The sequence below is a fragment of the Octopus sinensis genome, linkage group LG26 (assembly GCF_006345805.1).
Source record: "Octopus sinensis linkage group LG26, ASM634580v1, whole genome shotgun sequence".
In the NCBI taxonomy this organism is placed as follows: Eukaryota; Metazoa; Mollusca; class Cephalopoda; order Octopoda; family Octopodidae; genus Octopus; species Octopus sinensis.
In genome coordinates, this window is record NC_043022.1 from 24,066,166 (window position 1) to 24,083,926 (window position 17,761).

Here is a 17,761-nt window from a genome sequence, read left to right on the forward strand (position 1 = left end):
GTTTGTAAGGAGGGAACTGGCTAATTGAGGTGGTGTGAATGGTCTAGCAGACAATTTTCTTTTTTTTGAATAAAATTAGGAATTGATTTAAGAATTTTAGAGAAATACATTGAAACAAGAAATTGAAGGTGGTTGAGAGAGATAGGGGGCAGTGGGTAGGGTACAAGAGATAGAAAATTTAGAAAGATGTACTTGTTTTATTTTATTTATTTTTTTGTAAAAAAAAATTCATCTCTAAATTGATTTTTTTTTTTTTTTCTTCATGGCCAGAATTTTCACAGCTTTGCAACCAATTCCAAATTTGGACAAAAACAAAGCAAAGAGAGAGAAAAAAAAATCAATAATAATGATAATAATAATAATAATAACAGCTGTAATAAAATCGAAGATTTACCAAAAAAAAAAAAATCAAAACAAAAAAAACATGAAATGAAATCTTTCGTCAATATTTTCTTTGTCTTTTAAATTTTCTTTAAGAAATGATCCTTTCTCTGCATACATTCCCATCTCTGGCTAGCTATGTGTACTGCTCAGGTCAGCTCAACTAGTTATGCGCTGGTCAGCTGTTAATTATGCACTGGTGAACTCAGTATATTTTTTTGCTTTTTTCTTTTTGTGTGTGTGAGTGTGAGTGTGTGTGTGTGTGTGTGTGCTGGTCAGCTCAGCTACTTATACACTGGTCCGTTCAGCTAAATAATTCACGATGAGCTCAGCTGGTTTTGCACTGGTCAATTCAGTTAAGTTATATATGCTGGCTTGAGCTCAGCTAGTTTACGCGCTGGTCACTTCAGCTAGCTATGCACTAGTCACCTCAGCTAGTATTTATGCGCCGGTCAGCCAGCGAGAACGGCTGAAAAGCAAATCCAGCCATTTTCCATCTGTATAGCTCCACTTCACCAGCTTTTTTTTTTTTTTGTGTGTTTTTTTAACAGTCTGCTGACTTAAAATTGGAGAAGGGGGGAGGGTTTGAAATTTCAAGTTTTTAATCTGTTAAAATTCATTAAATTTATTTATTATTATTATTATTTTTTTTTTTTTTTTGCAAAATAGGCAAAATAGAATGAGTTATTACATTGAGCAATCACATGAACGGTGTACTGGTGTGCCAGGTGCTAACCACCAGCGATTTTACAGAGGTTCCTATAGGTGCATATAACATGTGACACTCACTAGATGCTAGGGAAAGGCGGCTGACCCCCTAGTTCTTCCTGACAACACGAGCGGTGGCGGGGAGGCAGGGGGAGGAGAGGGGCGGGGATGGCGGGGAGATAGAGATAGAAAGAAAGAGAAAGAAAAAGGCTTGGTTGTCGGACGGGCAAGGGGCAACCTCCTGCCAACCTAGACAGGTCTTGCAGCACACTAAAATACACGCATGCATACGCACACAGAGACGCACGCACATACAAACGCGCTCGCACACACACACACACGCACACACAAACTTCTCGCTCTCTTTCATGGAACTACAAACAACACAACAATAACAACAACAGCAGCATCATCAAACAGCAGGTGGCCTGATGTGGTTTCTCTGTTTTTTTGGTTCAGTAAGATTTGTTTGTTTAAATACAACAATCTCCCAGTCAGTTATTTTTATCATCTTTCTATCTTTGGTGCTGCCATATATAGGAAGTGTTGTGGCTATCAATCATCGTCAAAAACCATCATTTTAATTTTTTCATATATTTATTTATTTATTTTAAATTCTGCAAAGTCCTGGAAGCTTTTCAGCGTGGCCAGTCTTCGAGTCTCACCAAAGAACCGTACACAGTACAGTGAAAGACCTACACACAATATTCACGGTATCAAAATCAATGTCTTTTCTTTCCATCACAATTAAACAGAAAAAAAAGCACTTTCTTACAATGAATTGGTTTTTATTAAAAAAAAAAAAGAAAAAAATTGTTTTTTTCTTCTTCTTCTTCCTCAAATTTCAAAAAAAAAAAAAAGTGTGTTTTTTGTTCCAATAAATTTTTAAATACAATTCCATCAAATAGTTTTGAGTTAGTCCTATCTAGAATGAGCCTCAGGATCCGTAGAGCTAGAATGGCTATCTCGTTTGTCTTTCAACTCATTTGCACTGTCTAATGGACTATTTGCCTTTGATTTTGAACTGGCGGGAGAGTTTGTATGACTGCGAGGATGTGATGTAGTCGATGAGGGAATCAGAGGGGGTGGGGCCCCTGGTATACTCGCTGGGGAGTTACTCTTACTAGAATGGTTGACCATAGGACTGACGGTGCGGGGGAAATGTCCGACCGACAACGGATCAACGGCTCTCAATGCCGGCAGTTTGTTTTGCTCGTACTCGTAGCGTTCTCGTTCAAAGAACGGCATGCGTTCAAACATCCGTTCTCTTAGATAAAGGTCTCGCATGTGTTCGCGCTCTCGCTCGCGTTCAATATCTCGTAAGTCTAATCGGTGATGCGCAACATCGAAACCTTTCTCGTAGTGACTCCAAACCCCGAGCTGTGGACGTTCGTTACTGAAATATCGTGGTCCAATCATGCGTGCCCTTTCCAGCATGTTGACAGGCATGGTGGCTGCAGTATGGGATAGGGGGCCAAACAAATACTCGTTACTTCGTAACAGTTTATCGCGTTCGAGTAGTTGAGCCTCTTCCTCTCGGCGTTCCTCTTTGATCTTTATGCTGACCTTCTCTTCGTGGCGTTTATCAACCACCTCAGCTTTGGCTGCTTCAAGCCGACCGTTTCTTATCGGGGAACGAGATCGGGATCGCGACCGACGTCTTTCTGCTTCTCTGTATCTGTCGCTTCGATCCTTCTCCCTACCACGGTCAATATCAAGACTGGTTAACCTCTCGAGGTTTCTTCTTTCTCTGAAAATAGTAAAAGAAAAACACATTTAGAAGCAAAACCAGAAGGGTTGATATTAGAACAATTTTAAATAGCAAACATTTCATAGGTGGCTGTGTGGTAAGTAGCTTGCTTACCAACCACATGGTTCCGGGTTCAGTCCCACTGCATGGCACCTTGGGCAAGTGTCTTCTACTATAGCCTCGGGTCGACCAAAGCCTTGTGAGTGGATTTGGTAGACAGAAACTGAAAGAAGCCCGTCGTATATATATATATATATGTGTCTGTGTTTGTCTCCCCAACATCGCTTGACAGCCGATGCTGGTGTGTTTATGTCCCTGTAAACTAGCGGTTCGGCATAAGAGACCGATAGAATAAATACTAGGCTTACAAAGAATAAGTCCTGGGGTCGATTTGCTCGACTAAAGGCGGTGCTCCAGCATGGTCACAGTCAAATAACTGAAACAAGGAAAAGAGTATATGAAACAAACTACTAGCCTTTCTTGACTACTCCAGAAGGTAATTAACAGTGACAGGGATTTAAGTATAAAATCATACAACAGCTAACAATCTTGTTGATTCTGTTGGAACAATCTCTTGTAACAGGTAACAAGAGCCAATGAGGGAGCCCTACAAGGTCTCACAAGTTGCTAGAAATAGAAACTACATCCTACTTCCGAGAAAAAAAGGATATATTGGATGTGGTCATATTTACAATATTATGTCTGAAAACTAAATGACAAGATGGTCATGGCTAAGACCTTTCAGTATAGGTCTGCTGGGTCAAAATTGACCAAAGGCTAAACAACAATATCTATAACCATTAATACAGATCATTTAATATTCCTCATCCATGCTGGCAATGGGTTGGATGGTTTGACAGGAGCTTGCAAGCCATAGGACTGCACCAAGCTCCAATGTCTAATTCTCCACAATTTACAGAGTGGACTGGGTGCTTTGTACATGGCATCAGAACTGGTGAGGTCTAGCACCACTCAAAACTTAGAAAATTTTTTTTCTAATTTCTAGAGCATAAACCTAATTACACACTGTCTGTTTGCTTCTGTGTTGATAAATTATTTTGCACCATACATTACATGGGTAAAATAAAAGAAACAGCCAGAACTGGGATGTCTTTGATTAGGGTCGACCAAGATCAAAGCAGTTAGGGGTCACTAACAGGAAGGTCATGGCCGGAACCAAAGAGCAAATCTACGTACCGTTCACGTTCTTCTTCTTTCCTTCTGTCATGCAGACTCAGCTCCCTCTCCCGCTCCTTCTCCCGTTCATCGGTTTTGGGCCACGTTGGCGGAGTAGGGAAAGATGAAGGTGTCTTGTGTAAGCGGTTCCATTCTGGAGACAGTGTTGACATGCTGGACAGTTCTCTGGCACCATTAAATAAACTATTTCCTGCAAGACACAAAGAGAACGGGTTAAAGATTTAGAAGTCTTTAGAATACAAGCAAAAAATAGGGATTCAGTCAGAAATGTGATGACATTAAGATCATTGGGGGGGGACACACACACAGAAGGAGACTTTAAGGGGGTCCACCAACCGTCAATATCTCTGTTTATATATATTATCATCTGACGCCATGATAGATTGTGGTGGGAGGAGAGGAGAGTGGTAGGGAAGGTGGTGATGATGGGATAGGGGGCAGACAGCGTAACAGAGAGAGAGAGAGACAATGATGATGTGGAAGGAGAGAGAGAAGTCAAAGGAGAGAGCAGCAGCATAGAGAGAAGGTGGAGGACTAACTGGTAAGAGAGAAGGGAGTACACGTAAGTGCTACTCAAAAGCTGTGTATATATAATATATAAGTGATAGGTATAAAATCATACAACAGCTAACAATCTTGTTGATTCTGTTGGAACAATCTCTTGTAACAGGTAACAAGAGCCAATGAGGGAGCCCTACAAGGTCTCACAAGTTGCTAGAAATAGAAACTACATCCTACTTCCAAGAAAAAAGGATATATTGGATGTGGTCTTATTTACAATATTATGTCTGAAAACTAAATGACAAGATGGTCACGGCTAAGACCTTTCAGTATAGGTCTGCTGGGTCAAAATTGACCAAAGGCTAAACAACAATATCTATAACCATTCATACGTAATGTGTGATTACTGGATTGTAGAGAAAGGTAAATTCAGCATAAGGTAGAGGGGACAGGTTTCACAAGGTAAACTGTTGACGTTTAAAGTAAGTAGTTCTTACCTAGACCAGGGAAGCCAACACTGTACGGAGATGGCCGTGCAAATGGTGATACACCTGAAATACAAGCAAAAAATAGGGATTCAGTCAGAAATTTGATGACATTAAGATTACTGGGGGCAGGAGACTTTAAGGGGGTCCGCCAACCGTCAATATCTCTGTTGATATATATTATCATCTGATGCCATGATAGATCGTTAGCCACTACACACATTTTTTTCTCTCCTTGTTTTTTCTGTGTCCCTTTCTGTAGAAGAGCATAGGCTCGAAACGTTATACTAATACAGCTGTTTGTTTTGTACACCACCTGTCTTCGTCTTTTGTTTTTTTTTCATAAACTGTCCCTATATTTTATCATCTGTATGTTTGTATGACAGTACATTCAATAATGTCACACACGACAATAGATACAATATATTATACACACACAACAGTAGACAGAGTATATTACACACATACGTGAGAGTACATACAGTGCCTCACACACACATACAGAAAAATACAGGCATGCCTCAACTTAGGTCATCTCAAGTTGTGTCTTTCTCGACTTCACATTGGTTTTTTTTCTTTCTTAAAAAAAATGACTAGAAAGAAATAAACCTCAACTTGAGTCAATCTATCTGACTTTAACATCAGTATCAAGTAAACATATTTAAAAACATAGAAATTCAAAAAGAACCTAAAACCCAACACTGAAGTAGAAAATCAAATAAAACACGTGTAAATCATTTAAAACACACATAAGGCAAATCACCATCATTTAATGTTCGCCTTCCATGTTAGAACGGGTTGGACAGTTTGACAGGAGTCAGCCAGGTGGGAGATTGCACTAGGCTTTGGTATAGTTTTTACAGTTAAATGCCCTTCCTAATACTAACCACCTTGCTGAGTGGACTCAGTGCTTTTTACGTGGCACCAGCACAGGAGAGGTCGGTTTCGGCATAGTTTTTACAGCTGGATGCCTTTCCAAATGCCAAACACTTCACAGTGTGGTCTGGATGCTTCTTACGTGGCACCTGCAGAGTCACCAAATAACTTGCAAGACAAGGAATCCTTGAGAGGGGGACAGGGAATCTTGTGCCAGATGATGAAAGGTTAGGGTGTTACATTGTTTTTCAAGTCAAGTCAAATTTTTTGGAACTGATTCTGATGTAAGTTGAGGTGTCCCTGTATAAACAATATCTCACTCATACACACGCAACAGTAGATTTGAATCAGTGAGACCCTAAGGACCTTACCTATATGAGCTGGGTTTAAAAAGCTGCTGTGGTGTGTGGGCCCTGAATCAAATGGAGGTCTTGTAGATCCTGAAACGAAACAGAATATATAATAATGAGTGTTTATTTATTCACATTGTTTCAAATTAATCAATGTAGTTGACAACGAAACTTGAATGCTGAAGGGTTAACTTGTACAAACTCTTTAACACAAAACCAAAGGGAAAGGTCCGACTTACCCATGAAAGGACTTATAAGTGCAGGCTGAGCGCTGCTCCCTAAATCTGGAGGACGATGTATATTACTGTTGGGTAAAAGATGGGTAGGGGGTCGCAGTGGGTCTATAACTGGTTTTGTGTCTGCACCACCCTTCTGTGCTTCGTGTTGTTTCTGCTGGTGGTGGTAGATGCGCCAGGCAACCTGCACATGCACTGCACACCATTTACCAGTTTTCTAGAATAGAAAAAATACAGAACAAGATGAATTACATCAAGATCATTAACATCATCATCAATATATATATATATACATTAGTTTCAAATTTTGGCACAAGGCCAGCAATTTCGGGGGAGGTGTTAAGTCGATAACTTCGACCCCAGGACCCAACTGGTATTTATTTTATTGACTCTGAAAGGATGAAAGGCAAAGTTGATCTCAGCAGCATTTGAACTCGGAATGTAAAGCCAGATGAAATGTTGCTAAGTATTATGCCTGGTGTGCTAATGATTCTGCCAGCTTGCCGCATTCATCAATATATACATGTTGTTAGTTATTCCATCAAGTCAGTTTAGTCATTGGACGGTTTGACAGGAGTCAGCCAGGTGGGAGGCTTTGGCATGGTTTTTACAGTTAGATGCCCTTCCTAATACTAACCACCTTGCAGAGTGAACTCAGAGCTTACGTGGCACCAACACAGGAGAGGTCAGTTTCGGCATAGTTTTTACAGCTGGATGCCCTTCCAAATGCCAAACACTTCACAGTGTGGCCTGGATGCTTCTCATGTGGCACCTGCAGAGTCACCAAATAACTTGCAAGACAAGGAATCCTTGAGAGGGGGACAGGGCATCTTGTGCCAGATGATGAAAGGTTAGATGATAGCTTAAAGCATGATGTGTTAAGTGTAGTATTGATATTAGGTGTGAGTGTGTGTGTCGATATATCTTCTGAGCTGGTTGCTTGTGCACATGCACACACGTTTTGTAATTAGCACCTGCACGATAAAATAAAGGGGAAGGCAGCTGAGCAACAATCATGTAGTTATTAGTTTATTATGGAATTTAATGTTGTCGGTTACTCATATAAGAGCTTGAAAAAGTAAAAGACCCACAGTGGGGGTGGGCATGGCTGGAGATGAAGTGAAAAGGGTATGTAGTTACCTTTGGTGTCACTGGAGAAGGACCAGGTTTCACACGTTCTCGAAGAGACAGTAAAGCTGGGTCAGATGATATACCCCCAGGATTGATGGTCTGTGGAGACAATGGTGACATTTAAAAACATGTTGAGTTATGACACAGAGCTGGGGTGGATGACATAATTGTAGTAATAGCAAGCAGAAAGGGTGGTGGTGGAAGATAACAGCTGTGGCATGTGATGGAAAGACAGGTATGACATGATTGTACAGGTAGTAAGAGACTGTAAATGGAGGATGACAGATGTGCTTGTGTGATTGTAAGGATAGTAAATATTAACATAATTGTATGGGAGTAGATGCAGGTGGGTGAGGGGGGGGCAGGTGTGGTATGCGAGAGTAAAGTTTGTTAATGGGGAGGAGACAACAGGTGTGGCAAGCTCTCATTCTATACCATAGAGAAGTACAAAGCAACTCATTAACACCATATAGTTAATTAGGTAATCTTGATCTCCAACTTAATGAGGAGGTTGTGTTAGAACACAGAGTACTGCTTCGTTTACCTTGAGAGGATCTCTCATAAGGTTTCATGAGAATTCTCTGCTGTGGCCACTGGAACTGTCAGATCATGTAATTTCACCCTGCTGTGGGTTTCTCAGTGACAGATATCCAGCAGCAGATAACAGCTGAATCTCCCTTCAGCGATATACAAAATCTCGGTGTCTACTCGAGCAAATAGCTAGAGGGTGTATTAAAAAAATAATTAATAGTGAAAGAAACAGAATACTATTAATAAATACCCAAAGGTTAAATTGGAAGTCAAGATTACCTTTTGCTATTAATACTGCTCTTCTGTTGCTTTGAATAATTTAATTACGGTTTTGTTAGACCCTGTTTTGCTAATTTCAAATCCTCCCACTAGTTTTGGTCATGTTACTCCCACACACTTATACACATACAGAAGCAAATGATCCCTATTATGCACCCTATGTCTAATTATGAATTTTAGATCTTCCACTACTACTACTGCAGTCACCACCACGCTTGTAATTATTATCACTAACATAACATGTTAACATTACCACTAACCCCTCCACCACCACCATTACCATAAACGACAAACACTTTAATTAACATCATTACTGTTACCCCACCTCCTCATATTGCTACTGCAGCTCGTCTCAATAAACAACCTACCACCATCAACCCTAGAATTATCCTCTCCCTTACTACAACAACCCCCTTTTCCTCTGCTAATTAACAGGCTGAAAGCCACCCCCTTTAATCCTATTAGTACAAAGATGATGATAGCTGCCAATATTGAGACATCAGTAGCTGGTAATCTAGTGATATTTAGCTGGTGGAGTATGTGTGAAAGACTGACCATGGTCCTTGGCTTGAGAGCACAAGGATGACCTCGTCTTCGTTCCAAGGATGTCTGCAAGAGTGATTGATACGAAGTCAAGAGATCAGGATGTCCTGAGATGGGAGGAGGTCGGAAATGATTGCCCACGCTGGAGGCAAGTACTCTATGCAAGGGGATCGAAATAATCATGGGGAAACTGGATCTTGCCAGCAAAGAAAAGCCCACTTGAAGAACAGAAAAGTGTAGAGAGCTTCTTCAAATGCAGCCGCTATGTGCAAAACTTCCACTGCTGCATGGGCTCGTATAGTCACAGTGGGTGCGGCACCACCGTCAGCAGCTGACACGAAATTCTCCAGGTTCAGACCCATGGTCTTTCAAGACCAATGAATGCCTGTCTGTCTGTGTGTGTATGTGTTTATCATCCACATCATCATAGTTTAACATCCCCTTTTTTCCATGTCAGCTCTGAATGGTGGATGTTGAAAGCAATGACCAAACCCTCTCTTTACACTAAATGAATGGGGTTTTACTAGTTGTTGGGGATCACAGAGTTTGTATTGACAGTAAAAGAACAGAGGGGGAGAAAAGGGAGGAATCTGTTATGCCACTTAATATTTGAACAATAATAATCATAATGATGATGATAATCCTTTCTAACATAGGGCACAAGGCCTCAAATTCGGGAGAGAGTTGGGGACTAGTTTATTGCATCGACCCCTGAAAGGATGAAAGATGAAATTGACTAAAATAATAATAATAATAATGGTAATATATTTGTTGTGCAAGATTTTTTATGTGAAATTGTGTGTTGAAACAGATATTGTTGTATTTAGGAATGGCCAAAATAAGATTAAGATTCTCTTTTACTCTTTTCAGTCATTTGACTGCGGCCATGCTGGAGCACCACCTTTAATCGAGCAACTCGACCCCGGGACTTATTCTTTTGTAAGCCCAGTACTTATTCTATCAGTCTCTTTTGCCAAACCGCTAAGTAACGGGGACATAAACACACCAGCATCGGTTGTCAAGCGATGCTAGTGAGACAAACACAGACATACAAACGCACACACACACACACACACACATATATATATATATATATATACATATATATGACGGGCTTCTTTCAGTTTCCATCTACCAAATCCACTCACAAGGCTTTGGTTGGCCTGAGGCTATAGTAGAAGACACTTGCCCAAGGTGCCACGCAGTGGGACTGAACCGGGAACCATGTGGTTGGTAAGCAAGCTACTTACCACACAGCCACTCCTGCGCCTATCAATGTAAAAAATAAATAACGCTGAAACAAAGTAACACCAAATATATATAGTGTGCGTGTTTTTATTGGCTAAACTGGCAAAATGACCATTCCTAAATACAAAAATTATGGTAATAAATGTAGGGAAATAAAAGCAAGAAATATAGAAGAATTACTTTAGGTTGAAAAGCCCCAGGTATGCCAGAATTTAAGGGGGCAGTTCCTGGAGCAGCTGGGGTCAGCAGTGAGGGTAAAGCATAACTGAGTCCCGGAATCTGTGGAACGATAGAAGAAATTTTTATTAGTTTGGTTGGTTTAGCATTCAAATGAAGTTATGGTTATACATACATACATATACTCTTTACTCTCTTTTACTTGTTTCAGTCAGTTGACTGCGGCCATGCTGGTGCACCACCTTTAGTCAAGCAACTCGATGCAGGACTTATTCTTTGTAAGCCCAGTACTTATTCTATTGTCTCTTTTGCCGAACCGCTAGGTTACGGGGACATAAACACACCAGCATCGGTTGTCAAGCAATGCTAGGGGGACAAACACAGACACACAAACATACATACACACATATATATATATATATATACATACATATATACGACAGGCTTCTTTCAGTTTCCGTCTAACAAATCCACTCACAAGGCTTTGGTTGGCCCGAGGCTATAGTAGAAGACACTTGCCCAAGGTGCCACGCAGTGGGACTGAACCTGGAACCATGTGGTTGGTAAGCAAGCTACTTACCACACAGTCATATTTACACACACGCAAACACAGCTACATACACAAACATGTGTATGTCTTGCCACACACACACACACACACACACACACACCATGTCCACACTACAGTCATAGCAATAACAGTTGCAAATGTTGAAAAGAGTGAATAACTTACTCCTTGGCGGTAGAATGAGGGCTCATATCGGGGGATTTTCTCAAACTGCAAGTAAAAATATGGAAATACTGGATAAGAACAGAGTGAAACAGGATCAAGAAAGAAAGGTAAACCCACAAAAATATAACACACACACAAACGATCTCTGTAACTGGAGAAGGGGGGAAAAAAAACAAACACTGAATACTTTTACAAGGATGGAACCTTTGTCCAAGGAGTATATGTGCTGCTGTGTCCATGTCTTTACCCACAAGACCATTGAGACAACAACAATTTCTAGTTTGAAAATAATATATTTAAACCTATAAAACTAATGTAATCACCAATCATTAAAATAGATTTAAGTATCACATTTTTGGTATAAGTAGTATTACTGGCCTTATAGGCCAGAGGATAAGGGGGGTGGCTTACAAACAAGACAGTGGGGTAGACAGTAGGCGTTTTGCTCGTGATCACCAGTCCATCAGATGTAGTTACACATCGCATTGTTTTAGCCTTCAAATGACGCCACCCCACTGGCTAAGCGAGCAGGCCAACAGAAGAAAGAGTGGGAGAAAGAGTGGTGAAATAGTACACCCCCTGCTGGAGCCTCGTGGAACTTTTAGGTGTTTCCGCTCAATAAACATTTACAACACATATATATATATATTTATATATATATATATATACACACACATATATAAAAAAGCCAAGAATAAACATTTTAGAAACCAAATAGCAAGAATTATGTGAAAATACGTATAAAAACCTTCAAACAAGACCAAAACCTAAAATCCAACAGTGGGAACATTATTTCATCATTTTTGGAGCCAACCCATTTGAGCTTACTCCATGATTCCAAGACACAAACTTCCTGATTTATACTAATGTAAATGAAAACCTTTCATCAAAATTCTAAGTTAATTTATATTTGACAATCATATTATTATTATTATCATTATTAAGGCAGTGAGTGTGAAGAATTGCTACCACACCGAACTAAATGCTTAGTGGCATTTTGTCCATCTTTATGTTTTGAGTTCAAATACTGCTGAGGTCGACTAAAAATGGCTGGCCTTGTGCCAAATTTCCACCTCATCATTATTATTATTATTATCATTATTATTAGCCCGTCGTATATATGTATATATATGTGTGTGTGTTTGTGTGTCTGTGTTTGTCTCCCCAACATCGCTTGACAACCGATGCTGGTGTGTTTACGTCCCCGTAACTTAGCGGTTCGGCAAAAGAGACCGATAGGCTAAGTACTAGGCTTACAAAGAATAAGTCCTGGGGTCGATTTGCTCGACTAAAAGGCGGTGCTCCAGCACGACCGCAGTCAAATGACTGAAACAAATAAAAGAGAAAGAGAGAGAGGTGGTGCCCCAGCATGGCCACAGTCTAATGATTGAAAAAAAGGTAAAAGATATCAAAGTGATGTCTGGTTACATTCAGGGTACTCTTGGGCAATAATATTGTGCGGCTGATTACAGAGTTTACTGATGATGGTTCAAAAACTTACCAGGTGCTGCGCATTGTTGGGCAGTAGAGAAGGTGAGAATGGAGGGGTGCTTAGACCAATCGTGTGTTGGTGTGTGTGTTGATGTTGATGCATATGTTGATGTTGGTGTTGGTGCATCTCTGTCCTCATGTAGGAGGCCGGTCCGAGCGGAGCGGTTCGGTCATGGGCCAACAACCGGTTGCTCACTTCACGTTGCAAATAGTCAGCATCTATGAGAGAACAAAGAAAGGAGGTTAATAAAGAGGGATATCACATGGGAAGCACATTGTAATCTATTATGAACATGTGGAATACCACACGATACATGGAATACAGTGTAAAACATGATACAGAGAAATTCATACATCAATATATATTTCTTTATTGCCCACAAGGGGCTAAACATAGAGGGGACAAACAAGGACAGACAAACGGAGTAAGTCGATTACATCGACCCCAGTGAGTAACTGGTACTTAATTTATCGACCCTGAAAGGATGAAAGGCAAAGTCGACCACGGCGGAATTTGAACTCAGAACGTAACGGCAGACGAAATACGGCTACGCATTTCGCCCGGCGTGCTAACGATTCTGCCAGCTTGCCGCCTTAAATTATAATCTATTATGAACATATGGGATATCACACGATACATGGAATACAGTGTAAAACATGATACAGAGAAATTCATACATTAATATAAAGAATGTATGTATGTATGTATATACATAACACATATTTTACTTAGGGTAAACCAGTGATATACGTTATGTTAGAGTTTCCTTTATTTATGGGCGATTCCTTAGAAGAACATTGCACTTTTTGTTTGTATTGAGTACTTCTCCCATTTACTACATATATATATATATATATATATATATATACACACACACACATATATATATATATACACACGTGGAGGCGCGTGGCTTAGTGGTTAGGGTATCAGCATCATGATTGTAAGATTGTGGTTTCAATTCCTGGACCGGGTGACACGTTGTGTTCATGAGTAAAACACTTCATATCACGTTGCTCCAGTCCACTCAGGTGGCAAAAATGAGTAACGCTGTGATGGACTGGTGTCCTGTCCAGCTGGGGAACACATACACCATTGAAACTGGGCCCATGAGCTTTAAAAGGCGCATTTATTTTTTATATATATATATACACACACACACACACAATGAAACCACATACACACATACGATGGACTTCTTTCAGTTTCCATCTACCAAATCCACTTACAAGGCTTTGGTCGGCCCAACGCTATAGTAGAAGACAGTGGGACTGAACCTGGTATAACATATCAAACTGCTTACCACACAGTCATTACTATACCCGTATATATATGTGTGTGTGTGTGTGTCTATTACAGGATTCATCAATGCGCATGTGTGTATAAATATATATGTATACATACAGAATTTGTCAACACACACACACGTTGTCTTAGTGTTGACAAATGGAAGAAAGAGTACTCAATACAAAAAGGTAAATTATTATTATTATTATTATTATCAAGTTACAGCCAGAATCCCATTCAGATACCTTGAGCTTCATGTTAACAGATCAAACCTGCCAACACTGGGTACTTGACCAGAGGCCTCTGGATATCTGACTGTGACATACATACTAAATAACACACACACACAAAATGACTAGATTTTCTTTCTTCATCCAAGAGAATATCTCTTAAAGTCATGCAAGCATCACCATTTAGTAGTATTAAGTTTGTTAATTGGTTGTTAATTAGTTGGCATGAACACAGTAGATTGCGGTGGTACCAGAGTGCCACTGTGGAAAAGGTGAGAACTTACTGGGGTTTCATAGAGTTGACAAAGGAGTTTAAAGATGGGTCAGGGGTTCAACAAGAGAGAAAACAACAGATTCCTGTGGAAGAGCAGGGGATTTGCTTCAATGATGCAGACAGAGGAAGAGGGGGAGGAGGAGCGAGATTAGGGTACCACATTGAAGAAATGAAAGACGCAGCAGATAAGGAAGGGCAGGAGTCTTTGAGGGTTAATAGTGAAGTGTTAACATACATACACACACACACACAAACACATTTTTGGCCTGTTTCAGTCACTGGACTGTGGCCATGCTGGAACACTGTTTAGTCAAACAAAATGATCTCTGATACTTTTCCTATTGGTCCCTTTTTTACTGAACTGCTACATTATGGGGATGTAAACAAACTAACACTGCTTGCCAAGCAGTGGTGGGAGACAAACACAAAGACACACACACATAGAAATATACAAATATATATGATGGGTGTCTTTCAGTTTCCATTTACTCTGGTTGGCTCAGGACTGCAGTGGAAGATACTTGCCTTAGATACCAAGCAGATGTATATATATTCTTTTACTTGTTTCAGTCATTTGACTGCGGCCATACTGGAGCACCGCATTAGTTGAACAAATCACCCCCAGGACTTATTCTATCGGTCTCTTTTGCCGAACTGCTAAGTTATAGGAGCGTAAACACACCAACATCGGTTGTCAAGCGATGGTGGGGGACAAACACAAATATATATATATATATATATAAAATGGGCTTCTTTCAGTTTCTGTCCACTCACAAGGCTTTGGCTGGGTTGAGGCTGTAGTAGAAGATGCTTGCCCAAGGTGCCACGCAGTGGGACTGAACCCGGAACCATGTGGTTGGGAAGCAAGCTTCATACCACACAGCTATGCCTGTTAGTGTTGACAACAGGAAGAGAATCTGGCCATAAAATCAATTCCCATCTAAGCCAAACCAGCATGGGAAAGAGACATTTTATGGAAATGCGTGTGTATGTATATCTATATATATATATACACACATACACTGTAAATCACTGAATTTCTATTTCCCACAATCAATACACACAAATATATAGGGTGGGCAGAGGTGATGAGGAGTAATTTGGTTTTGACATAATAAAAGTGGATCAATTCCTTTGGTTTCATATATGAAAGTGGAGAAGAAGAGAAGGAGGGTGTTAACAGAAGAGGATAGAGGAAAAAGACAATCAAACAGACTGACAAGATCACACATTCATATATATATATATATATATATATGTGTGTGTGTGTGTGTATATATATATATATGTGTGTGTATATATATATATGTGTATGTATATATGTGTATGTATGTATGTGTGTGTATGTATGTGTGTGTATGTATGTATGTATATATATGTATGTATATATATGTATATATATGTGTGTGTATATATATGTATATGTATGTATGTGTATGTATGTGTATATGTATGTGTATGTATGTGTATACTGGTGCAACCTCCCAACCTGGCAGCTCTGGTCATCCCATGCCGTAATAGGAAACAGGCATTAAAGGATAGCTATGATGAAACACGTGTACCACATATGAACATCTTTGTCTTGTGTGAGTTGCTGGTGTCTCACAAAAAAGGCAGAAAGCGTCCAGTACACTTTGTAAAGTGGTGTGCATTAGAAAGAGCCTCCAGCCATAGGAACCATGCCAAAGTAGAGACTGGATCTCAACACAGTCCCCACCAGCTTGCTGGATCCTGTCAAACAGTTCGACATGGCAAAAATGATAATAGTTACTCTTTTACTTGTTTCAGTCATTTGACTGTAGCCATGCTGGAGCACCGCCTTTTGTCGAGCAAATTGACCCCAGGACTTATTCTTTGTAAGCCTAGTACTTATTCTATCGGTCGCTTTTGCCAAACCGCCAAGTTACAGAGACGTAAACACACCAGCATCGGTTGTCAAGTGATGTTAGGGGGACAAACACACACAAACATATACACATATATATATATACATATATACGACGGGCTTCTTTCAGTTTCCGTCTACCAAATCCACTCACACGGCTTTGGTCGGCCCGAGGCTATAGTAGGAGACACTTGTACACACACACATATACACATATTATATATATACACATACATACACACACATATATATGAACTGTTACTATGTAGTATTGATAGGTACAAGAACAAATTGTGGTTGACATAATATTAGTGTATGATAGAGAGCGAGAGAAAGGAAGGGGTATAGTGATGATAGTAAAGATGATGATGGCTACACATGCTTTATCATCAAGAAGCATTATGTATATAAAAATGATGATTTAGTGTTTGTAAGTATAAAGTGGATGGTGGTGGAGTGGAAACTGCAGTGGACACGCAGCGGCAGCTGCACGATTACCAGCAACCTGTAGTGATGAATGTTTCCCCAGCAATGGAAGCAGTCGATGGGGAGGGGAAGGGACAGAGAAAGGGACAGGGTAGAAAGGTAGTCAACCAGCCAGTTAGGAATCGCAATACCACAGTGAACTGACTGGACGACCGTCTGCGAGCAAGAAGAATTTTTTACGGGAATCGCGCGGCGCCAAGCGAAACCAAATCAAATGAAACGATAAATAAGGAGATGCTGATGGTAACTACTAATTAGTGCTACTACATGAAAAAAGCCAAACCAATACACTGCTACATCAGTGGTAGAATCACGCAAAAGAAAAACAAAATAATCTCGATAAGAATTCAAAAGCAAAAAAAATTGAAACAACAAAACAGAACACCACCATCACTGCAACCCCCATCCTCTATCCCAGTGGCAAATCCCTAGAGATGCAATGGTAAGTAAGGAGTGAGTGGGTCAGAAGAATCGGTGGAGCATTGGGCAAGGTGGGGACAGTCAATTAGCGGAATCGGTGGAGCATCATCGAGGTGTGTCATGGGCTGTAGGACTCATAAAGCCATAGTTTGACCCTGTTTCCATGGTGTACGAGGAATTGAGATTAAAACTCTAGCCCCTAATTGAGACACCGGTCTGTTGCAGGGTTAACTCACCAGCTATAGCGGGAACACAGTTACAGCTGATTGGACTGGAGCAATGTGTGACGAAGTGCTTTTGCTCAAAAACACAACATGCCGCCTGGTTTGGGAATTGAAACCATGATCATGAGTGCAACATCCTTAACCACTAGGCCAAACAACTTCACACACACACAAATTTTACAGCTTAATTCTGTCCCTCTACATCTGAAGTCTGAATCTTACAGAGGGTAATTTAACCGTTTATCTTCTCTAGTTCTCAACCAAGGTCCATATGGCTCTTTATCTCTCCAGATAGGGTTCTCAATCAGAGCTCATATGACCCATGGGGTTCTATAAA

The 17,761-nt window shown here is 40.3% G+C and overlaps 1 protein-coding gene across 4 annotated transcripts in view; it reads right to left on the minus strand.

Annotated features, from left to right (window-relative positions):
• Positions 1-67: 67 nt before the first annotated feature.
• The window catches only part of LOC115224708 (mucin-12), a 220,130-nt gene continuing 202,436 nt past the window's right edge, over positions 68-17,761 (minus strand). For all 4 annotated transcript variants that reach the window (XM_036513659.1, XM_036513660.1, XM_036513661.1 and 1 more), the window contains 9 exons: positions 12,628-12,836; positions 11,127-11,171; positions 10,397-10,495; positions 7,625-7,714; positions 6,488-6,701; positions 6,270-6,338; positions 5,035-5,088; positions 4,037-4,226; positions 68-2,839 (listed from right to left, as the gene is read on the minus strand). In XM_036513659.1, the coding sequence (XP_036369552.1) occupies positions 2,011-2,839; positions 4,037-4,226; positions 5,035-5,088; positions 6,270-6,338; positions 6,488-6,701; positions 7,625-7,714; positions 10,397-10,495; positions 11,127-11,171; positions 12,628-12,836 (1,799 nt within the window). In that variant the 3' untranslated portion in view covers positions 68-2,010. The remainder of the gene's footprint in view (positions 2,840-4,036; positions 4,227-5,034; positions 5,089-6,269; positions 6,339-6,487; positions 6,702-7,624; positions 7,715-10,396; positions 10,496-11,126; positions 11,172-12,627; positions 12,837-17,761) is intronic.